The sequence below is a fragment of the Actinia tenebrosa genome, unplaced genomic scaffold (genome assembly GCF_029948245.1).
Source record: "Actinia tenebrosa isolate PJP-AT-01 unplaced genomic scaffold, QUT_ActTen_1.0 PGA_scaffold16__25_contigs__length_10494907, whole genome shotgun sequence".
Taxonomy (NCBI): Eukaryota; Metazoa; Cnidaria; class Anthozoa; order Actiniaria; family Actiniidae; genus Actinia; species Actinia tenebrosa.
Window position 1 is genome coordinate 8,919,024 of NW_028292576.1, and position 24,516 is coordinate 8,943,539.

At 34.8% G+C, this 24,516-nt stretch overlaps 4 protein-coding genes across 6 annotated transcripts in view; 2 read left to right on the forward strand and 2 right to left on the reverse strand.

Moving 5' to 3' along the window:
* Window positions 1–736: 736 nt before the first annotated feature.
* LOC116289423 (basic phospholipase A2 nigroxin A) lies at window positions 737–3,086 on the reverse strand. Its single transcript, XM_031696340.2, has 4 exons — window positions 2,727–3,086; window positions 1,878–2,014; window positions 1,652–1,764; window positions 737–1,058 (listed from the first exon to the last, which is right to left on the reverse strand). The coding sequence occupies exons 1-4, from the start codon at window positions 2,802–2,804 to the stop codon at window positions 925–927; spliced, it is 462 nt and encodes a 153-aa protein (XP_031552200.1). The 5' UTR covers window positions 2,805–3,086; the 3' UTR covers window positions 737–924.
* A 1,334-nt stretch (window positions 3,087–4,420) lies between these two features.
* LOC116289389 (synaptotagmin-6) overlaps window positions 4,421–24,516 on the reverse strand; it is a 32,155-nt gene continuing 12,059 nt past the window's right edge. The window contains exons 2-6 of one of the 3 annotated variants that reach the window (XM_031696293.2): window positions 19,638–19,695; window positions 19,300–19,514; window positions 13,646–14,340; window positions 12,128–12,254; window positions 4,421–6,588 (exon numbers count right to left, since the gene is read on the reverse strand). In XM_031696293.2, the coding sequence (XP_031552153.1) occupies window positions 6,266–6,588; window positions 12,128–12,254; window positions 13,646–14,340; window positions 19,300–19,396 (1,242 nt within the window). In that variant the 5' untranslated portion in view covers window positions 19,397–19,514; window positions 19,638–19,695 and the 3' untranslated portion in view covers window positions 4,421–6,265. Of the gene's footprint in view, window positions 6,589–12,127; window positions 12,255–13,645; window positions 14,341–16,236; window positions 16,596–19,299; window positions 19,515–19,637; window positions 19,769–24,516 lie in introns of those variants that run through there. The other 2 variants (XM_031696292.2, XM_031696294.2) reach the window with 2 other exon arrangements.
* LOC116289394 (single-stranded DNA-binding protein, mitochondrial) overlaps window positions 7,086–24,516 on the forward strand; it is a 34,428-nt gene continuing 16,997 nt past the window's right edge. The window contains exons 1-2 of the mRNA XM_089031023.1: window positions 7,086–7,137; window positions 7,252–7,370. Of these exons, the coding sequence (XP_088887149.1) occupies window positions 7,368–7,370 (3 nt within the window). The 5' untranslated portion in view covers window positions 7,086–7,137; window positions 7,252–7,367. The remainder of the gene's footprint in view (window positions 7,138–7,251; window positions 7,371–24,516) is intronic.
* LOC116289391 (sorting nexin-16-like) lies at window positions 8,144–9,862 on the forward strand. Its single transcript, XM_089031020.1, has one exon. The coding sequence runs from the start codon at window positions 8,372–8,374 to the stop codon at window positions 9,380–9,382; it is 1,011 nt and encodes a 336-aa protein (XP_088887146.1). The 5' UTR covers window positions 8,144–8,371; the 3' UTR covers window positions 9,383–9,862.

Consider the following 24,516-nt stretch of genomic DNA (forward strand, 5'->3'; position numbering starts at 1 on the left):
ACTTGGAAATATTTCAAGAATATTCAATTTAATCCAATCCCGCAACGAGGACCAGAGGTATATTATAATGCAGAGATAAAATTCTTATTTCAAGTTTATGTTCTACATCATGCATTATTTTTAAAAAGAGAAGTTATTTGAGATATTAGTATATGTCCAATTAAGAAATAATTGGACGAGGAAAATTCCAAGGACTGACAAAATTGGATGAGGCTGTAGGCCGAGTCCAATTTGGCAGTCAGAGGAATTTTTGAGTCTAATTATTTCTTGATTGGGGAGCATGAAATCCCATTACCTATTAATTATATAGCTGCCTAATTAATCCCATATCAACAAGACCTGTCCAATTAAGAAAATAATTGGACAGTTACCTATATGGGATTAATGAGAAGCTGTATAATTATATTTTTTATTTTATTGCTTGTTTTCAAACTCATTCATAGCCGATATATATTGGATGATTGAATGTAACAAAAGATCTCGGTCATTATGAATCATTAGTCTCTTTTGTTATATTAACCAAAAATGCCGTCTTTTTCGTTTTTTTTGGTTCTCTTAGGAATAATTGCAAACCATGCAAAAAAAAAAAAAAAAAAAAAAAAAAAAAATATTTCTGTGGCTATTGATATGGAGCAGAGTTCCTGTGGTTTTGGCGGGAAGTTTCGTTTGGCGCAAAACGCGCGCGTGCTTTATGCGTCATATGTCAAATGATACCCTCGTAAAACAAAGAAGTCCATTTCAATATTTTAGTATCAATTTATTAATATATTTTTCTCTGCTAAAATATACCTGTGGATCTAATCATATTTTCTGCACAAAAATCGAGAGCAAATGCTAAGCAGGCAAAATGACATGTTTTGATGATGTCCAATATAGCGATCTTTCCAGTGTACACAGCCGAATGATGTGTTATATATCAGGCTCTTATATGAGGTTCGGGGAACATTTTGTCTGATCGTAGAGTTCGTAGCGTTTTTGAAGTGGTTTGCTCTTTAAACACTTTGACAACGTCGAGTCACATTTGCAGATTTCCAAGGCACATGGACTGTTTGAAGGCTCTAAAAAAGTACCATCAGCGTAGTGTTAGAAATTGGGAGTAGGAAGAGCAACGTAATGCAAGTAGAGGAAGGGAAGAAAGAATAGACAAGAGAACGAAAAGAGGGGGGGGGGGTGGGGGAAGAATGGGAACAAACTGAAGACGAAATAACGTAGGAAACCGGAAGTAAAATGGATAAAGAGGAAGGAAAAAACTGTGGGAGAGGAAGTGAAAGAAAGAAAGAAATACAAGGTTGTGGATTTGGTAATCGTTACTATAAAAAGAAATATGTAAAAGAGTATTTAAATATCTGAAATAGACCCCTTGTAGTACGTCGGAATGCAGCTCAATTTGGAGGACATAACAATAAGTTTCCAATTCTCATGAGATTGGACTTCTTTTGTTTTGTCCTCCAAATTGAGTTGCATTCCGACGGACTGCAAGGGGTCTATTGATGGTCAAGAGACTAAGACATGGCGACCATGTTGGCGGTATCAACGATGTAAGAAATAAGAAATCTATTGTCAGATACAGTACCACCAACATGGCCGCGATGTCGTAACGTGCAATCGCATAATAAGATTAACAGCTGTACTAAAATCAAAAGTTTCTTACTGCAGTAGTTACATCTGGTGACATCATAGGACAGGAAGTAGACTTCAAGAGATAACCAGCATTTCATGCTATACATAACTTGTTGGTAACACCGATCATGTCTCTGACAGCATCTGGGTTGGATGAAAACAGAATTTAAAATCGCCAAACTTTTGTCAAATTTCACCCCCCCCCCCCTTCCTCCTTTTTATTTGGTCATTGCTTGGTAGTTATTCCCTGTACAAACCTGTCAACTTCATCTACTGGTTCCCCCTGTCCCCCCGGTCCACAGTAACAGCCATAGCTCATGTAGTGCATCCACTTATTCTTTGTTGCACAGGCTATCATTGTAGTTAGCTGGTCAACGCTTCTCTTTGAACGTCTCTACAAACGATAGAATGGCATTGGGAAAAATAATAAAGATTACTATGACTTATCTAAAAGATTAATCGTGCTTATAAACTGACGAGGTAGTGCTATAGGCTTAGCGGATTGATTCCCCTATCCCTCTACGTCCCGTCAAATTCGCCAAGCCTCTGAACAATTTATCTCTAATTTATTTATCAAGACCGATGGAATTTTTCAGTCTCTGGCCCCAGTCGTATCTAGGCTGATCTTTAGGTACAATCTTTAAAACCTTTTCGATGGTTTTCAGTTAAACAAGGTTTAAAAAATAAAATTTGTAATTAATAGATGCAGTGCATTCATAAAACAATTGTAGCTGAAGAGGGCCAATCTTGTTCAAAGTGTTCAGGGATTTTTTGATAGATATAAATTTCCCAGAGTGAGTTCACATCTCGAGACTAAAGCTATGAAAGCTAGCGTCTTTACATGCATCAACTGTTACTTAATTATTCAGCTAAGTCTAGTTTTGCTTTTCATTAAAATATACTTTGATCAGTAAGATTACCGAGAGAGTCTAAGCTGAATTTGGACACCATGCAAAAACCTTTACCAAACTTTTTAAGGACATATGAGCATATTGCAAAAAGGGTAATGCTTTTTGGTGATAGTTTGGATAACTACGTGCCGGAACATGAATTCACGAATTGATAGATATCTGTCTATTCTTCCTACACTATACACTTATACTTACCGCTTCTGTATGTCCTGTTACTGCTAACATAACAAGAAACAGAAAAACAACTTTCTTAAGAAGTCTTTTAGCTTTCATTATTGATGTACTCCGGCAGAATAAATTAACTTTTAAGATCGCGAATCTTTCTGTCTCTTAGTTTCTCTTCTTGGGCTACGAACTCCGCCACGCTGTTATCGGTATTTAGTCGAAGCTTCTTTTAATTGTTATCGGTATTTCTTACGAGATAATTAGATAAGCTGTTAAAAATCCGAGCGAGTCTTTTTCATATAAAACAGAGTGTTGAAGAAGTCGACGTACTATAGCTCTATAAATAACAACTTAAGTAAGTTCTGTTGCATCGGAATTTGAATTTGCATTTACAATAATATAAGGGCTTTAATGGTTTTCTTCTTTACATTGAGTTAACTCAAGCGTTCACTGGTTACAGTTAAATGATTTTATTAAATCAATTTTTTATATATTAAGAAAAAAGTATTTTAAAATATTTTTGAAATAATTCATTCTTCGAATTATATTCTTTTTACTGCATTCTTTTTCTGCAACTAAATTTTATTATATCTTTATAAGTAACTAAATTACTTTAGCAAATGATGATGTAACCCTCATTGTTGAGGTATTGTCTATCGTAGGACTTGATCCTTTTAAGTTTAAATAAAACAAATTACATCATTTGACGTAAGATGCGTTACAACTTGAGTTTTGTTGATCAAATACACGGCTTTCCCTTTTTACCTCGGGTGAAAACGAAGCCTGATCACTAACGAATCCCATGGCTGATTGTACGAGAACAAGATACTCGAAGAAATGCGAATGGAATTCAGTCTTTGTTTGGGTTCAGTATATACACTTATTTCAATAAAGTTAGTCACCAAAAACCTAGAAAGCTGAGATCACTGAGCATCATGGGAAACTTTTCATATCAAAAAAGCATATATATACAAAGCTTTTTTAATACAAACTGCAGCTCGATGATGCTCAGAAGAGGTGAGACTGTAACCGCTAAAAGATTCACAAGTCCATGAACAGTTATCAAGCGGTTGAACGTGTAAAATGAATCTACCCATAATCCTTGTCGGCCTCAGATTTATAGCTTTTCAGGTGACTCACTTTATTGAAATAAGCGTATACAGGTTTTGCGTGTATTCTTTCATAGAAAATCCCTAAAACGTTCGAAACTAAAACCACGAGGGTTTGAAGTATGGTATAAGTCAGCTCGTTTTCTGGTTTCGTGTAAACACTTTATCACGCCATGCAGTTGTTGCAAACTTAGAAATCTCTCAATATCACTTTTTTAGATTTCAAATCTTTTCTCATTAGGGTAATACCACTGTCATCCTTGACTACAGACTCATTTCTACAGGTTTACTGAGAGGCTGATCATTCGCAAATCAACTGCATTGTAAAGAAACAAATGTTCAACTTGATAAATATCTACATATTGAAACTCCATGGACCTTTAATGGTATCAATGAACTGATAACTAACTTGAATGAAGCCAAACTAATGAGCCTGCATCATCAAAAACTTTCAAATGTCATATAAATATAAATAGTAGGGGAGGAAAAATCAAAAAATAGAAAATAAAGGAATAAGAAAGAAAACTGTTAATTAACACGTGAGCCTCCGTTACTCTTTACTCCCTTCTGAGTATTTAAATAATTTTTTTAGACATATACTGAAACAAACAGGAATATGTACCCAATTTTTTTACTTTATTCCATTTATTTATCGTTAAAATAAAAAAAGATTGTTTCTACACTAATAAGTGCAAATTTTAAACATTCTGAGCGAAAATACAAAAATATGTTGTATCTTAAAATATATGTTCAGTATAATATATACAGCGACTTCAATAAAGGTTAGTGAGGTTTGGTGCATACCCATCCCGAAATGCACTATGGGTAATGTGAATGCAATCAGCGAAACTGTGATCAGAACAGTAGGAAATTTTTTCCTATGATTTGTCTGCACTTTTTTAATATAATACATTTCAAGCTTGGTAAGGAACATGCAACATGCGACATGCAATACGCAGCATGCAACTCACAAAACCTTCATCAACCTTTGTAGAACTAGCTGTATGTACACCTATTTTAAAACACGTTGTCTGTCCGAGATATGAAATGAGCGATCTGAGACTAAACAGAATTATTGTGATTTAGTGTTTTCTGACTAAAATACGAAAAATCATATTCCTAACTCAAAGGACAAGCTTCACATTCCGATGTAAAAGGAAACTAAATGTTTGGCTGTGAATATATCACATCTGCAGCGTGCTACATGGTCTCAGATATCAGATCTCCAACCAACAACTTTTTTTGAAATAGGTGTATGGATATGATGAAAATGTTGATGCATGTTGTTGATTTATATGAACTGTAATTATTATTATTATATTATTTGTAACAGATGAATGATGACGTGACTTTAGATGATAACACAAGCAGCCCAGTATTAATATTATCAAACAGAGTTAGATACCTTATTCCCTTAATTTATTACTATTATTTATTATAATTATTATATTTATTATTCTAACTCCTTTGAATCGCGACAGTATTTGTTATCCCGCCAATGTGATTGCTTTTTGCTGCAAATTTCCCACGATTCATGTAACGTAACTTAGTGAACATCTATCCTGGATAATTTGCATAAAGCAACTTCTCACATGACAAGGAACATAAAATAGAATAACGTCCAATTAAATTTTGAAAAATTAAAGGTTGCGACACAAGGAATTTCGAAATAACGCTTTTCCTTATTTTAATCAAAATTACCAAAATAATCCTAAGTATGAAAATAACAGAAAATTGCTGATTTTCAATCATTCCCAAGAGAATAAAATAACAAAAGTCACGGCGGCCATGTTGGATGATATAACAAAAGAGACTAATGACGAATCTTTTGTTACATTCATCCAACATGGCGGCTGTGAAAACCATCAATATAAAATTCAGACTTTTTTTTCTCACTGGAAATTTGGACTCATTTTTGCTCTAACTACAATTTGAAAACGAGCATACATCTCTAGTTCTGGATGTAATGTTTTTCCATTTCAGACCACGTGTAATTCTCGTACAAAGATAGTTCCATCCATCCCATTGAGTATAGTGTTACCAGTAAAAAAATGAATAACACTCAAGGAACACGTGGTTTGAAATGGAAAAGCATTGCGAACGTAGAGATCTTTCAAAAGTTAATACAAACATTATTTTCGAATTGACATTTTTTAAAGATGGCGTCGACAAATTTGATGCGCCATCTCGCTCGAAATTCCTAATTTTGAAACAAGACAATTTTTGGACCATAGACCAAATGCAAAACTCGCACCGATGTGAGGCTTGAGTTGTGAACAAAGGGATCTGGCATGATTCGTGACTTTTAAATCACGCCAGATTGCTTTAAATCACGACAGATTGCTTTGAATCACCGCAGATCCCTTTGTTCACAACTTCAGCCTCACATCGGTGCGAGTTTTGCATTTGGTCTATTCTTGACTGCCTTTGGAAATACAGACATTCCATTCCTAATTTCCCTTAACTTAGCATAAGTGGATGCCATTGGGCAATTGGTTTCCTAGGAGATGTCATCATACAGTTCCAATGGTGAAGACCAATACTATTTTTAGCATCAGGACCTATGACAGCTTTGCCTATTGTCTTACCATCCTTGTCTTTCTCCCCCTGGGCCTCGGAATGAAGCACACGCACTAAGAGGCTGACGTCACTAAGCCGGTGAACGGGGATGTCGAAGACAAAGGCTTCGTTGTAGACTGGCTGTAAGGTTTTACGTACTATCGAGGTTCTAGTCTTCTTGACTTGACGACCGGAAACGAGGAGAGAGACTTTTGCAAAAGGATCTAAATGAAGGGGGGAGATAAAAAATACTGCTTAAACACTGCTTATTCGTAGAGAGAAATATACTTATCATAGTGAGATACAAATTAAAAGAAAATATGTGAAATACTAATAGTAAATATGATATATATATATATATATATATATATATATACGTTGTAACTATATAAGAATAATGTATATTCATATAAAATTCATAGAAAAGTAAATAAAATAATAATATAAAAATAAGAAGAGTAAGATAAGATAAATATATGGATGCAATCTGAATAAAGGAAAGGAACAACTAAAAAATAACAAATGTAAATGCATTTAGTAATGAAACAACAATTAAAAATAAAATAAAAGGTAAGAATCTTTAAAAAATGACATTGAAATTGAAAAAGGCATGTTGGCGAAGGACTTAAAGGACATGAGGTAACGCGTGACAAAAAATTTACTAGATTCATAAACAAATTCCTTAATTGATATAATAATCTAATCTTAAACGGAATACGAGATTGCGGAAAAAGTAAGGGTTGACATACGTGAATATAGAGGAATCCAAAAATGTCAGTAAAATCACTTTTCTAAAGCTTAAGAAATTGTTTTCAATGATATGTTTGAAAAGCGAGAGCTTTAGCGCACATAATAGTGACAATATGACCGAATATTATTTTTTTCAGGTTTATCCTCCATTATTTTTCATACGTGAAAGACGTCTTGACGAACAGAAGGTATAGAAAAGTGAGGAGAAAAATGCACCAAAGCTGGTTATTTACAGCGTTAAGTAGCCCCGGAAATGGTAAATATCTAACAATACTTTAATAATTTATAAATACTAATTAAGCACATACAGTCAATGTCATTAACGTTGTCCACCGAAAAAAGACATTTACACATTTACACATTTACACATTTACACATTTACACATTTACACATTTACACATTTACACATTTACACATTTACACATTTACACATTTACACATTTAGACTAAAAGAAATATCCCGTGTTTCCTCGAACGTCCTGGCAAAAAACAAACGCTGAAATACCATTCTCCATCTTAAATCCCCAATAAATGGTCGGGGCATTCTGTATTTTCGATTCACGAGTTGGATTTTACATTTAAAGTTCAGGCTGACGCACACGAAGCAAAGAATGCATAATGAAACACGTGATATTTCCTTTAGTCTAAATGTCTAAATGTGTAAATGTCTTTTTTCGGTGGACAACGTTAATGACATTGACTGTATATCACTATATGTATATCACATAATGAACAACTAAGCCAGTAGCTGAAGAAACGTCAGCAATGTCAACACAAACGCACTAAATGAGATGACATTGTTTACTTAAGAAGACTAGGAAAATGTACAAATAATTTAAGAGATTTCTAAATTTCCATCACGATTCAGAGAAAGAGAGGTTTACAAATGTGATTTAAGATGGTAATATTCAAAGGAATCCGTTCAAAGAATCCTTTGTGGCGAACCACAATAGTATATCTCACGTTTCCTGTCCACCTGTGCAATGGGGCATAGATGTTAATCACTCGTGTAAAAAAAAACACAAGCTCATTTGAATTGGAAATGAAAGCATCTCTGTTTGATGTCTTTGTCTAGGATTTTGCTCAATATCGAAAGTAAATAAGCTGTAGACGGCTTTAGATGGAGACGTATCTTAATAAATTGCTAGGATGTCAGAGGAATTCACAAATACCTCAGTGAATGAAATTATACTAACTTAACGAGCATGGTTGATGTATATGTATACAACTGACCAGTATTTCGACATTTGAAGAAAATGGCGACTCAAAATAACAACACAACGAAAGCAGAAAATCCCGAAGAACAGCGAAATGATCAAGAAATTCATGCTCCTATCGTTGGCTACGAAATAGTAGAAGCTAGGAAACGATTTACAGTGTACCAGATAAGTGTAACCTTGAGCGATGAAAGAAATTGGTTTGTATTTCGCAGATATTCGGATTTTGCTCGCTTGGATGAAAATTTACGTAAATTATTTGACGATGGCTTTCCTGACATTAGTCTTCCGCCTAAAAGATATCTAGGAGATAATTTTTCGGATATTTTTATTGAAATGAGGAAGCTGAGTTTGCAGCATTACTTGGAGGTTGTTTTGGGAAGAGAAGATATGTGTTGGACACAACCTGTTGTGGAGTTCCTCTGTTTAGACGATCCACCGGGCCCTTACGATAGCTTACAAGAGAGTAGAGCATTTATAGAGAATTTAGAAGACACAGTTGGAGATTTGAAACAGAAATACGACGAATTGAGCTCAGAATTACGGCTTGCTAAAGCTCAGCTTCGCTCAACGTTGTCTCACAGAAGGGCACTTCTAGTTGCATTACGAGCAGAACGAGTTTTGAATGGAAAACCAGCTCTCGATAATGATGATGTTGCATTGATGTCAGAGTACAAAGGGAACCCTGAAGTCAACCAACTTGACTTAAAAAATTTTGGAAAAGAAGAAACGATTTTGAAATCTAAGCAAACTTCAAGAAATCATCAGTCAAGATCTAGTGTTGCAAGTCAGTGGGATCTTAGGCTGGCTTCAAGACAGAACTCTAGGGAATCAAATTCAAGTGATACTAATAACAGAAGGGCAAGATCTGTCTCAGACCTGCCAAATGCATCACAGCGAAGACGATCTTCAAGGCATCTACCTTCAAATGACTCTAATAATATGTCTGTTCTGGATAAGTTTATGCGACAAAGCACTGATGCTTTGCAGCAAATACGACAGAGTGTGAGACAGAAACTTGGTAGATGGGAAAATGAAACGAACGACTGAAGAAGTGAGGTCATTTGACTAAATAAATTATGTAATATTTCTAGACAAATAGATTAATTGAAGTACTTCTCGATGGCAGAATATTTTGAACAGTAAAGTAAATGGAAAGCAAATAAAATCAATAGGATATATTAACAATAAGTACAGGTAATAGGACTACATGCTGTCCAATTTGGAAAGTTGGATGAAAAAAAATTCCGGACTGACAAAATTGGAAGAAGCCGACAATAATAAATAGGTTAATTAATAAATATTTAGATGACAGAATATTTGAGTTGTGGAAAGTAAAATAAATAAGAGGCGAATATAAAATAGTAGGAAAAAAATTATAAGATTAATTCATCGATGGAAGAGTGTTTGGGTTGTGAGAAAGTAAAAATAAACGGAAAGCGAGTAAAAATGATTGGAAAGCAGAAGTCTAAAAACTAACCATGATTACTTCTATTTATACCAAATAAATAAAACATTTTAGCTGAATAACGCGTAGTGTGAGATTAGAAATTTAAACATTTAAGTAACTAAAAAAGATTAAGAATCTCATGTTCATTTTTGAAACCCCAAGTTTTTCGCCATTACTTCAAATGCCTTAATTAATTTCGTGGAAAATAGACATTGAAGAAGGCCATAATTTTTCTGATTAGGAAATATTTGCACTGTTGTACTTGTTTTTGTCACGAATTACGACAAAACAGCCGCTCTAACTAGAGTGATTTTATTTGGCGTGAAAAAAAGTTGTATAATTAGGATACATGGCTATGAGGTCATTTGGCATCGTTCTAGATTTGTGGCTCAGCAGGTGTATTGTTTATCAAACGAATAGAGGTTAAGGATTATTGCTTTGTTCTATAAAAAAATTGAAACCAGAATGCACGAGAAATCTTGAAGGCAAGAAAGGCGTGAAAGCTGCCATGATGTTGATAACGTTGCAGTTAGAGAAGGATGGACTAGAAGTCTATAGCAATTTCTTCTATTGAAATGGAGATGCTCAAAAGTCTGGCCACATTTTTGGATGAAAACCACAGACATTCATCAGATGACCATCAGTTTTGATGTCAGGCTTACAGTATGCTAGCCCAAACGTGACAAAACTTCAAGTTGCATTTGTTCATGATCAAGCAGTACTTTTTATACATCAAGTTGATTTTCATTACACCAAGACCCTTGTGTTCTATGTCTAGTCATTTGTTTCGCTTGTCTAGTCATTTGGTTTTGATATCAAGCGCAATGTTTAAGTTGACAAGCAGCCATCACAATCAAAAGTCATTTAGGTCTTTGCGATTTGCATACAAAAGGGAACGCTAGAAGCACTCAGGAGAAGATTGATTTCGATCAGCTTGCGAAGGCGGGCGCAGGGACATTTTTGGCTTTATTACAATGTTTTCCAAAACCTAGTTTATATATATTTTTGAAATGTTCATATAGTGTTCTACTTATGTGAAAAAAATCAGACTGAGCAAATTTGAGCAAGATTGTTTTTTTGACATCTCAAATGTAGACTAGCAACTGCGCCCGCATTTGCTATATAAAATCTAGCGTAAACACCATGAAAAATGGTTCTTTGAGTACAAAAACTAGCGAATTCTTCGTAATGAAAACTCTTACCATGTTTTGGGTGTTCTCTAACACCAATAAAATTGTTTTATTGGCTAAAAACAAAGATACACAAGCCTAAATTTACCTTTGAAAGATCATCTTGTCAGCCGAACTTCCACCACAAACGGTCCGCCATTGTTGACAGGCAGAGTAGTGCCCATGCCCGTTTCAACGCCCTCCCTCCTCCCGCCCTGCAACTAGCTTCCAGGCCTAGCGCGTTCATCGATCGCAAGCTGATCGAAATCAATCTTCTCCTGAGTGCTTCTAGCGTTCCCTTTTGTATGCAAATCGCAAAGACCTAAATGACTTTTGATTGCGATGGCTGCTTGTCAACTTAAACATTGCGCTTGATATCAAAACCAAATGACTAGACAAGCGAAACAAATGACTAGACATAGAACACAAGGGTCTTGGTGTAATGAAAATCAACTCGATGTATAAAAGTACTGCTTGATCATGAAAAAATGCAATTTGAAGTATTGTCACGTTTGGGCTAGCATACTTACAGTATATAATCATGAGTTAATTCAAACCCTTCGACAACGACAAGGAAAGGAAAAAGGAAAAAAACCAAGATTGTGGCACCAAAAACAATATAAAGATGAAAGGAAAAATGGCGAGGTAGAAAATATAAGGTACAGAATATAAGATGTTCGGAAGAAAAGAAGAAATAGAGAAAGACAGACAGAAAATAACAAACAAACGAACGAACAAACAAACAAATGAACAAACAAAAAGCACGACGAAAGAAAATTTAAGGATGAGTAACTTTTAAATACACCTAATTCAAAAAACGTTGTCATCGCTAAAGGCAATAGGCAATAGGAGATAGGCGAAAAGCGATAGGATATATGTCATTCAAAGATCCAAGAATAGCTGGAATGACTTGTGTTTCTTCTTCTTCTTCTCTTCAAGAGTATGGACCTTCGTGCTGAGACTGATTCGATGTTTTTTTGTATTGAACGAAACCATGTCCATGTCGGAATGACCTATCGCCTATCGCCTTTGGCGATGACAACGTTTTTTGAATTAGGTGTATATTTATATAGCGCACATATCTAGCATTATATTATATTTTAGGAGTTTTATTCATTAATAAATTGAAAAAACTAGAAAAGAAAAGAAGAAAAAAACCGATTCAACAAAACTTACTGGGTAATTGATCCCCAATTTCTTTCTTCGATAGCCTCGCTTTAAGGACTACAAATGTCAACCTTCCAGAGGTTGGTAAGTAGCATAATGACACGAGTACTTCTCCAACACGAACTGGATTGTTTTCCTGAAGGTTGAACAGAAATGTTTATATTTTGCATTTTTTCTTAATCAATTCAATGTCAATTGATGATTTGCTGTCAAGTTTCATGGTATATTGTTTGTGTGGGCGTGAGTTGTGATTTGATAGATGGATGGGTGGATGTAATGTTAAATGTTCTTTCGTCTAAGGGATGGACCATTCGATAATTGATGGGGGGGTTGCAGGAATTTTGGTTGCATGATATTTATTTTTTTGGCTCAACCCTTGAACATTATTTTTTTGCGTACAGTTAGATATTTCTCTTCTAGCAGAAGAGGTTGCACGATATTTTTTTGCGTACAGTTAGATATTTTTCTTCTAGCAGAAGAGGTTGCACGATATTTTTTTGCGTACAGTTAGATATTTTTCTTCTAGCAGAAGAGGTTGCACGATATTTTTTTGCGTACAGTTAGATATTTTTCTTCTAGCAGAAGAGGTTGCACGTTATTTTTTTACGTACAGTTAGATATTTTTCTTCTAGCAGGAGAGGTTGCACGATATTTTTTTGCGTACAGTTAGATATTTTTCTTCTAGCAGAAGAGGTTGCACGATATTTTTTTGCGTACAATTAGATATTTTTCTTCTAGCAGAAGAGGTTGCACGATATTTTTTTGCGTACAGTTAGATATTTTTCTTCTAGCAGAAGAGGTTGCACGATATTTTTTTGCGTACAGTTAGATATTTTTCTTCTAGCAGAAGAGGTTGCACGATATTTTTTTGCGTACAGTTAGATATTTTTCTTCTAGCAGGAGAGGTTGCACGATATTTTTTTGCGTACAGTTAGATATTTTTCTTCTAGCAGAGGAGGTTGCACGATATTTTTTTGCGTACAGTTAGATATTTTTCTTCTAGCAGAAGAGGTTGCACGTTATTTTTTTACGTACAGTTAGATATTTTTCTTCTAGCAGGAGAGGTTGCACGTTATTTTTTTGCGTACAGTTAGATATTTTTCTTCTAGCAGAGGAGGTTGCACGTTATTTTTTTTGCGTACAGTTAGATATTTTTCTTCTAGCAGAGGAGGTTGCACGTTATTTTTTTGCGTACAGTTAGATATTTCTCTTCTAGCAGAAGAGGTTGCACGATATTTTTGATGTTTAAATTAACAAATTGACGTCAGATTTTTATGTATCTGTCCTCTTATTGATGATAAAAAATAACCAATCAGCGCGCGAGAAATTTGTCAGTTATCGTAAAATGCTTGCTCGATATTTTTTTGGGGGATTTACGCAACCCCCCTCCCCCCACTATCAACTATCTAATGGTCCGTCCCTAAGTGGTTGTAAGTGGTGATGTGGTAAATGGGTTGGTGTTTGTTATGTTTGTGCGCCGATGGGTTATGCTATCAAGTCATTAACACTGACTATTCCAACACTTACCGCAAACAATGAAATATTCTTCTTTATATCTGTTACTAGTACTTTCGCAGTATTATCTTCCAAATTCAAGTTCTCGTCAAAACTATAAAACACTTCTCCAATAGTCTTATGCCTTGAGAAGCCATCAAAGCTAAACAGACAAAACTGGAGTGTTCGCTCTTGAAGTTCAGCAAATGAGACGTCAAACTCAAATCCTTCTTTGTACACGGGATTGCAATTCTTGTAGTGTACCTTAGTTTGATGTTTCAGTTCTCTGTCTGGTAAGAGATAGATTTCTACGTATGTAGTAGCTTCATAAGGCGCTAATCCCTTTGCGGATAAAACTGTCACTCTTAGGCATTCCTTTTCTGTGTCATATAACACGGAAAACTCCAGTTTTCCAACGCGAGGGATTGCCTCAATGTGTCCCTCGTCTGAATCACTTGTGGGACTCATATTTCCATTTCTCCAGTCAGGGAGAAAGACATCAGAGGCTGAGCTGTCTGTCTGCATGAGAGGTCTGTGCCGGCGCTGTTGGGGTGCATGGGAGAAATCGCTTTCCCGGATGGAGGCTGTTTTGTGGAGGAGTTTGTGATCGTTCTTTTGGGATTGACGACGACGTTGGACGAATTTGTACAGGAGAAACAGAAAGACGGAAAGGAGTAGAACAGCACATCCTACAGCAAATGCAATGGCAATTCTGAGCTTTATCGCATCTGGAAAGAGAATACGTGCATTTAAGAATGGACGGAAAATCATTTGGTCTTCTTCAGTTTGAACAGCAAAAAATTTCATAAAAGTTAATGGTTGTGATATATCAGTTAGATGTTTTGCTTAGTAGGAAACTGAACCAAATAAATTGAATTTAAAATAAGTCAAATGAATTCTCAAAGACAAATGGAAGGTATGCGCTGGATTATTGACAAATAACATATGTAAAAAACACATGATGATGATGAAATTGTAAAAATTATGAAACATTGATCAGTGTCATCATCAATACCACGTACGTACCACCGCCATCTTTATCATCCACTATTATTAGTATTACTAAAGTTTCACGGTTATATTGTTTGCACTCTACCACTACCACTACCACTACCACTACCACTACCACTACCACTACCACTACCACTACCACTACCACTAGTACTACCACTACCGCTACCACTACCACTACCACTAGTACTACCACTACCACTACCACTAGTACTACCACTATCACTATCACTACCACTACCACTACCACTGCCACTGCCACTACCACTAGTACTACCACTACCGCTACCACTACCACTACCACTACCACTAGTACTACCACTACCACTACCACTAGTACTACCACTACCACTACCACTACCACTACCACTACCACTACCACTGCCACTGCCACTGCCACTACCACTGCCACTGCCACTGCCACTGCCACTGCCACTGTCAATGCCACTACCACTATACTACCACTACCACCATCACCATCATTAGGCTTATGTCTAGCATCGGGTACACTTGACTGATGCTCAGCCAAAACAAGCCATCCACCTAACCATACTACAATAAACCCACAACAACTCCTATCGAATACTCTACTGATAGGTCTACAATGCAAACCGTTCTTTATATTTTGACTTCTAAGTAAAAGAAAAAACAAAGTAACTAACAAAATTGATTGATCCAATCAAGCAAAGTTAATGAGCAAGTTAGCATATATTACTTCTGGTCAGCTATGATATATTATATATTGGTCCAAGCACGGTCCAAGCACGGTTCATTAACGATGCAAGGATTTTAGGACGAAAGCACGCCAATAACATACAGCCTGTAAGCCTGCATAACCCCACAAACAATAATAAACATGTTATACTTGCTAATGTAAATCCTTGAAAAAAAAACTATTACTGGACGCCAAAGAAGAAGAAATTATCTTAAAATATTTCCCAATTGCAATGATTAGCGAGAGTGCAAAATGCTTGGTACACTGACAAAAAATGTATAAATATTGCTTATTTATCAATAGATCGATGTTTTGAAGTCTAAGAGCTGAAAACTCAAGACTTTAAAATTGAATGCAGTTTGCATCGCACTACTACGAAGATTTTCTTTGCTCTTTGCATTTGTTTGTGCTTTCGAACAAAAAGTGTAAAGTCAAATAAAACAATTCTGCAGAATTTCCAAAATCAAACAAACGGATCACTGAGCAATAAATACTTAATATTCAAATAGATCTAAGATTGGGTTTGGTTTTTCAATAAATGTTTAAATATTTTATGTTCAAATTTCTTTAAAAAACTGATGATCTTTGATATCACATTTTTTAGTATTTCGTACTTCAGGTTGATCAAAGAGGAACTCTAATATTAGTATTAAAACTCGTAATAAAATAAATCTATTATTAAATATTCAAAAACAATGATTTATATATTAATATGAATGTAATAAACATTTGCTAAAGCAATTTTCGAGCTTACAGAATTATCTGAGATGGAAAGTAACGAATGATTCATTGAATCTGTATAAAAGTTAAATCTATGTTGTAGTATTAATTGATATATAAATAACTACCTCCAATTTATGACTATTTATAAATTTTATTTTACAGAACCGTGTCTTACCTTTTTTACATTCGAGCAATATTTGTTTAAAATCCATCTACAATTTCGTGTTAAAGGCAGAATACCCCATTACGTCGCCTATTGTGATTTTTTTTGCAGATCGTTTTGGAATTAAGTAAGTTTGCAGAACTTTATGAGCAAAATTACACGAGGTTATAGAATTAAAGCGCCAGGCTCGAGTACCGACACTTGACAAGCTGTCAAAATGCTAAAAACATTCCATTTGACGCCGTAGTAGATCTGCCGTATGCGGCCACGAATGACTCAAAAACCAATGCAAAACCCTTTGCTTTAGATTCAATAGTCATAACCAGAGTTTCATTTAAGAAGGTTGAAGTCCTAAAACCATCTGGTCTCAAATCCACAGATCTTATTAATGAATTATTTATGCATTATTTACAATGATAGTAGCCCGGAAATCTAGAGCACATTTGATTGGTTAATGTTGTTATGAACCTAGTCATGAATATAAAGGTGTACAGTCGTCTCAAGCAAAGTATAAAAGATGCAAGAAGCCTTCGGGTTGCTTGTACTTATGTTTTTAGCTCAATTTTTGAGAAAAAGATGTGCCTACTTTTACAACTAACTATTTAGCACGATAACTAAATCTTAGGTGTTAGATGATATTGAATAGAACGGTGATATAACGCTAAAATCCACATGATGTAACCTGGTATTGTTCCATAGTGTCAATGTTGTGGTCTTAACGATAATTAGTTCGTAAACAAAAGAAGGATTATAGGAGTGGGTTTCCTGTGGTTGTCATGAAGACAACTAAAAAAAGCTTTCATCTTAAAAATCTTAGTAGCTAAGATAGGTTATTCAAAATCTGTTTTGCTGATAGATTTTAAGGCCCCGTCCACACGTGTTCGGACATTTTTGTATACGAAAATGTTTGCGTCCACACGCAGCGTATTCGAATCGTTTTCACCGTCCACACGTATCCGTTTTCGTAAAATTTGCGGATACGGACACAAAAATTTGCGGACACGTGTGGACGGGGCCTAAATTGAATTCATATAATGGTTGTGGTCGAACTCTATTTCAGTCGATAGATGAAACAAAAGTCTGATCGAACCCAAAGGAATCAGAAACAGTGTCCGCCACATTAAACTGAAAATATCAGAATATCACGCCCTTGTTTCAGCCCTTTCGTCACTAAGGCGAAATGGGATGATGATGATGATGATGATGATGATATTGATGATGATGAAGGGCATTGCATTCAAATGAATACATACTTATTAATACATTATTCTCAGCGTGCCAATTTTGATATGCAAGGTTTTTAGGATTATATACAATATTTAAATTTATAAATTAATATTTTTAGCATTTAAAGGATTACATTATTTATTAATATATATTTATTTAACATTTATATTTATTATTAGCATATCGTATCTGAAAAGCTCATTTTGGAAGATACAATAAAAAAGTTCACTATGTATGTATTGACATACCTTACTCTAATTCAAAAAGTAAATACACCAGAGGTTTCCAATCAAGTTCTTTTAAGACCCATGCTTACGTTAAGTACTTTGTCTTTTTTTGTTTGTTTTTTGTTTTGTTTTTTTTTTTTTTTTTTTTGTTTTTTTTTTTTTTTTTTTTTTTTTTTTTGTTGGTTTTTTTTTTTTTTATTTATTTTTGTTGGTTGTTTTTTTTTTTGAGCCAAGTTAATGTTTTAGTATTCTAAACATTTTAAACAGGGAAAATCTTCTTATGGGCACTCAATGCTTCAAGTTTGAATTATTTTTTGTTCTATTAATCTTATATTAATATTAATTTAAAAAAGTCAATTATGCATATGCATTAGTTTCCCCGCCAAGTTTGTCTCAAGTGGGTATAACGAAGCGAGAACCCAACTGAGGCAGATTTTTTAATCTGCTTATACACTCGATGTAGCATACACTTAACATGAAGTGAACATTGTTTTCCACTTTTAAAGTTTTCTCGTAAATTTGTAAAGGAGTCTAAAGAGAACTGAAGTTTCACTTACAAAGTCTCGTTAGCGAGAAACAGTGGAAATAATACACAAGATATTAATGTTATGCAATACAGGACTGCTTACTGTTGCATGAAACTTTGATGAAGATAAAAAAACAAAAGTATATCTCAAGGATTAAAACATTTATGCATTCGAATTTTTTACAAAAAGAATCAAATTTTTTCCGAGAAAAATAATTTGCTTGAAGAAACATAATTCGCATCTTTAATCTACTTTTATTTGAGGCTAACAGCATTAATCCTACTTAACTCACTTGGGATTAAGAGATCTCATTTTAGTTAAAAATGTCTTTTCTTTTTGTACAAAATAACATGCAGAGAAACCATAAAATAAAATGGAACTTCGCGGGCCTCATGAAAGACATACAGGTTAAAAAAATGAGAGGAAACGAAAATTAATTCTTTTTACGTATGAAAAGACTTATATTCTTGGTCGGTATATACCCAAATATTGTATTTATTCAATTAAAAATGACTTGATGTTTTTTTGTTATTTTTATAAAAAAAACTACAAAACACAAGTTAATATAATATAATAATATAATAATATCTTACAACCACCACTCCCCATACGGGGCTTTTCGGTGAGGTTCCCTCCACACGCACTACCACTACGTTCTATCTTTATATAAGTTATACATATCATGTCATTTCTGCAAGCATTTTAGAAACCTTTTTAAAATTTCCTAAATATAAGGAGGTTTTCCTATGCGAATAAATTTGAAAATTGTATGAGAGGATTTGATTGGGAATTAACCTATAATCTTCTAAACATTATTGTTCATAGTCACAGGGGAAATGCACTTAGTATTTTTTTGCATAAATCTTTAGCGCCTCAGTGTTTTCACTTCAATAATCACCACATATTTACATAAACAATTTGAAGAAAATTCCACAAATCGTAGTTTAAAATAAACACTGTTGAAGCTAAATGATCAAAATCTTTTAACTTTCCCGCCTTGATAAATCTCAATGTTTAGTAAAGATCGGGGAATTTTTCAAATAAGTTTTTAGTTTTGAAGGGCCGTACTCAAAGATGGTTCATGTTACACTTACTTGAGTTCTCCGGCGAAGATCTTTGATGAGAATCAAATGCAGCTTGATCCAGTTTGTACTTGGTTTGAGTTGGTCCTAAGATATTTGTCTGGTTCATAGTACTTCTAAATCCAAAGAAACACTCTAAGATCCTTTAGTTTGAGTTTAGACTTGCTGTACTTTTCGTGGTCGCACTTGCGTAACTTCATCATCTCAAAACATGTTGGACAAATGATCTGAAAATTGGACTTAAAAAGTTTTTTAACTTGCTTCACATAGTTAAAAGGTTCTTAATTTAGTATTCAAAGTGTAAAGACTACTTTAGATAGTTACGGTTAGTTTAGGGGAGTGAAGCTTACCTAATCATGGCAATTCCTCTCGCTTGATCATGGATAACTTTCCCTAGGATGTTCCAAACTAGTGAACAAGGACAAAACAGAGTTGGAAAGAAAGTCAATCTCGAAACCGCTCATTCACGACAAAGCTATGAATAAACATCAAGTTGTCTTTGAGAAATGCAAATGCGCGGGTGTTCTTTATTTGATTGAAGGGTAAATAAAAGGTCCACATGGTTGACTGCACTAAGGATCTGTTCCTAAGTGTTAACCTTTGAAGTTATCACACTGAATGAATACGCATAAGAAATTAGTAGCGACTGACTTTGTAAACTCCTCTACACTTGTGTTATTCTAGTATTATTTATTAAATATATTTTGTTGTTAAATGTTTATAAAGATATAGTAATAATAATGGCGGCATTTAAGTAACAGTGACAGATTTTCCTGAATAAGGGCCAAATGTAAAAAAAGTGTGATAAACTAACAGTGTAAGTATAGGAAAACCCTTAAAGTAAAATAAAAAAGAGATGAGATAAAGAAGAGAGAACAAAGAAAGGAAGAATGTAAGGGACAAAGAAAGAATGGAGGAGAGAGAGAAAGAAAGAAAGGAAGGAAGAAATAAAGAAAGGAAGGAAGAAAGAACTTGTGAAGCCCTTACTTTACAACAAAAATGCATAAAATTTGATAATATAAATGATTACGAATCCAAGTTGCCATTATGACCAAGTATGATAAACCTTGTCTTTTAGAACTTTGCTGGCAGCGGTAAAATTAGCGCATTTCTGGACACTCACGGAAACACAACTTGAAGCATCACAAGTAGGTCTTAAACATGCAAGAAAGCTTTTACAAAGATCAGTACAAACTTCTTACAAAACATTATATTGTGTAATGTGTTTAGAAAACTAGACAAGAATTGGATATTAACACTTCCAGTGTCCATCACTAGGAAAATAAAACAACAACACAATTACTTCTGATATTTTAATGGCTAATCATCGTGGATGTTCACACTTCTTTAACCTACTGACACTGGAATTACTTGTCGTCCGTGGTTGCTTTATTTGACGAAGAAACAATTCCCCCAAAACACTAGAATATTTACAGACGATTTCATAAGTGAAATTGAGTCAATACTTGATGAAATATTGTTTCAAAATTTTAACGAGAGTCTTATAACTAACCCCGAAGAACTAAAAGTATTATTTGTCAGGAGCTTAGCTCCCTCGTTAAAGAAATTTTCGCCAAGAAACTTAGGGAGTCGGTATATTTTGAATCGACATTCGCCATCCCTTCTGAAGAATTTGGCGAGAAATTAGGAATACAGCAAAACCAATTGCATGGAAAACATTCTTTAAAGTTGATCGTCTAATTTTCATGGCACTATGGATAAAAGTTCACACGAAGATAATACGAACAGCAATCACGGAGCGACAGACAAAATATCCCCGAGGAACATCAAAAAGGAAACTATTGTACTTCCAAGAATTACAGAAGACCTCGGCTCAGCTTCAACTTTGAGGACAATTTCTCAGCTCAGCTTGACGGAGAATCGATCACCAAGTCCCGTTAAGGGTAATCTTAGTGATGAAGTTCAAAATAGCGGCCAATTTAAGCTGCCAACTTTGGTATTACCGATAAAAAACGATGGCGTTGACGCAGCTGATACTCGAAATGAAGGAAATATAGAAGAAGGCTTTTCCAAGAGCAAACAATCCCAGATTTACGGGGAAGAACTCAAGGATCTTAAAGCAACTATGAAGCAGCTTTGTAGTGAAGGAAGGGACTTGATTCTGGATTATCGAGTAAAAGAAGATGAAGCTAAGAAACGAGCAAACCAAGAGAAGAAGGCAGCGAGAAACGCTGCAAAACTTGCAGACAAAGAGACAACTTCTAGAGCTACGTTCGCTGCCACTGTAAAAACCCTCTCTAAAACAAAAGGTTTGTTGAACTCCATACGAATGAAAAACGAACTGCAGGAACTTAAGAGCATGAATAAGATGCAAATAAATGATGAAAATAAAGATAGTAATGAAAATATCGAGGACGTTGTCAACCACCGCGACATTGATGAAGATTCAATCTCGGCAATTGAAGACGATGACGACAAAAGCTTTGATTTTGATTATTCAGCACATTCTAGAACGGATAGAGGTTTCATTAAGGATGCGAAGAAAAATGGTGACCATGTTAAAAAGAAGGGAATAGGAAAGAAGGAAAAGAGAATGATCAAAGTGGAGAGCATGAATACTATAATGAATGATCCTGAAAGTGCTGAGAAGTGCAGCACTAGTGTTGGAGTTACTCCTTCTGATGGAAACTTCGAACCAAGCAAAGGAAGTAATCAAGTGCGACCAGCTAAAGAGAAAAGAAAAAAGACAAAAACAAAAAGGAAAAAAGTAAATGAAAAAGAAATGAAAGAAAATAGCAAAGAAGACCGAGAAATAGGAAGGAAGAGTAAAGAAAACGATGTAGAAGACAAAGGGAAAAATAATGACAGAAGTCTCATAGAGACGAAAAATTATGAAGATGAAACTGAAGACTCTCTACAATCTTTGCCTCTTGTCGGGCAATACAACATAGGTCATGTAGAACAAGAAAAAAATAGTGATTTAGAAAGTGTAGTGTCAACTTTGGCTTATCGAAGTACCAGCCGATTAAGTCGATCAACAAGCGTTGCTGGTTTGGTTCAAAACAAGGTCAAGGATAAAAAATGGTTGATGGAAAGATTTAGGGTTCCCAAGGAACCGATGGAAGTCGCCCTGCATCTGCAGAAGTGTGGGTTTGAGTATGAATCGGTACAGTTACGAGACCTTGCAGTGTCGAAGCAGAAAGGAGAAGCAAATCTTAAAAAAGCAATTTTAAAAGAAAAGAAAGAAATGAAAGAGGAGCAAAAACGATTAGAAAAAGAACTGAGAGACAGGGAAAGGAAGGAAGCTTATGAACGAAAAATTGAACAAATTCTTGCAATGGAAAACAGAAAAAGAGAACAAGAAGAAAAAGAGAAGGAAGAACGACGAGCTAAAGCTCTAGAAAGAAGAAAAAGTAACCTCGAACTACTTAAAGACATCAACAACACAATTCTTTCCACAAAAACAAGTCCTTCCTTCCGATTTTCGTACGTACCAGTCTTGCCCCAGCCTGTCGCATCTTCTCCTGAACCCGAGGATAAATCGGGCAGCGATATCTCAGATTCAGAAGAAGAGTATGCGCCGACTATAAAGAGATGTGGCTGTCAGCATTCAGGAAGATCTGTGTGCGCAACATTAGATTGCAAATATGGAAAATATGCTCGTACATTAAAGAAAAAAGCATAACATCAGAACGGGCAGATTGCGTTTATGCAGGCGTTGTAGAATTCTATGATTTTGATGTCTTTCTTGCTCTAGCCTTTTGGCTTTTCTCTAACGACGATAGAATTGAACGGTCAGCGAACTGTTTGTCAGTTATCTCTTGACCAAAAAAGTTTTGGAAAATTAGAAAGAAAGAAAACTTAACTATTCTTATAAAACCAAACCGACTTCTTATCTGTCTTTGGACGCTAAAAACCTTGATAGATAATTGAACCAAAGAACTAAATGAAAAATGACGAAACCAAACAAGGAATATCGCTCGTAACGGTGAACTCTTTTAAATCAAACAAACTTAATAAAAGGATATAAAATAATAATTCAAAGTGTGCTAAAACTCGGGAATTTCATAGTCAAAATATTGTTAGGATTTTAGCCCCATTAAGATTTCATCAATAAAAAATGAACTAAAGATACTTCATCGTTTATACATAATATTGTCAACCCATAAGTTGCTATGGTAACAGTAACGTAAACATTCATAAAAAACACTGATTTTTCCTTTTTATAATTACAGTTAAAAATAATATGCAGCGGCAACGATGATCTGTATCTTAATTGTAAGATAAGATAACGGTGATGAGAAGTGTTTTCAATTTTTCTGATGACGCATCCCTGCCACAATTCAGCACGATATAACTTGTGGTTTTCCTAAAGATTTGATCAAGAAAAACAAAATAAAGATGAAATCAAAACCTTCCTTCGACCTTCAAATTTTATCCTTATAAAACAGCCGCTTTGGGCTCATCAAACTTGAAACAAATAATCAATTCGGCATCGATGTCTTGCATTGAAATAGCAGAAATTGTAGTAGATCAATGTTCTTAAGTCTTGGAAAACATTTTGTACCTCGTAGTAATTAGTAATAAAAACACAAGGCAAACCAAAAATGAAACAGAAGAAGCGAAACACAACAACAGCATAAACACTAAAAGAGGCGACTCACACTACCACCACCAAAACAAAGAAGTAATACTCTAGGGAATGACACGTGGTCTGAGATGAAGAGGTTTATAGCCTCTTGGCTTAGTGATGTCCCATTTTAGACCACGTGGCCATTCTCTTGAGTATTATACTAAAATAGCCCCATTTAGATTGCATGGCTCAGCGCTTCCCCCCTTTTTATTATTTATTATTTATTTATTATTATTATTATTATTTTAATTAAAAAATCTTAATATACAAGATATTTCTTTTTGGAAGTTAATACTAAGAGGATAAGCTTTTAATTGGATTCCAATTACAGCGCTTAGTGCTCCCTTATAAGACGTAAAGATGAATAACGAATTATGATTCAAGAGTTTTGTTCCGTAATACTTTGGACGTACATTGCAACAGACCTCCTGCTTAGTCGATCAACCAAACTCATTACCAAAAATTGTTGTACAAAAAATGCATTTCATTCATACCTAAGTATTCGCTCGCTTAAATTCTTTTGGTTCGTGTAGAAGTGCTATCGAAAGTGCATATTAAGATGGATTAAAGTTGGTGTTTTCACAAAAAGGAATGCGATATAGTCAAGACATTTAGATGGCTATGGGGATGACACT

Excerpts from the sequence above, each read along its gene's own strand:
- LOC116289423 (XM_031696340.2), bottom strand. The coding sequence starts at position 2,804 with ATGAAAGCTAAAAGACTTCTTAAGAAAGTTGTTTTTCTGTTTCTTGTT. Across the intron at positions 2,015-2,726 it reads TAACAGGACATACAGAAGCG|AGACGTTCAAAGAGAAGCGT; the intron begins GTAAGTATAAGT and ends TATCGTTTGTAG. Across the intron at positions 1,059-1,651 it reads CACCAGATGTAACTACTGCA|AGCCTTCAAACAGTCCATGT; the intron begins GTAAGAAACTTT and ends GTACTTTTTTAG.
- LOC116289391 (XM_089031020.1), top strand. The coding sequence starts at position 8,372 with ATGGCGACTCAAAATAACAACACAACGAAAGCAGAAAATCCCGAAGAA.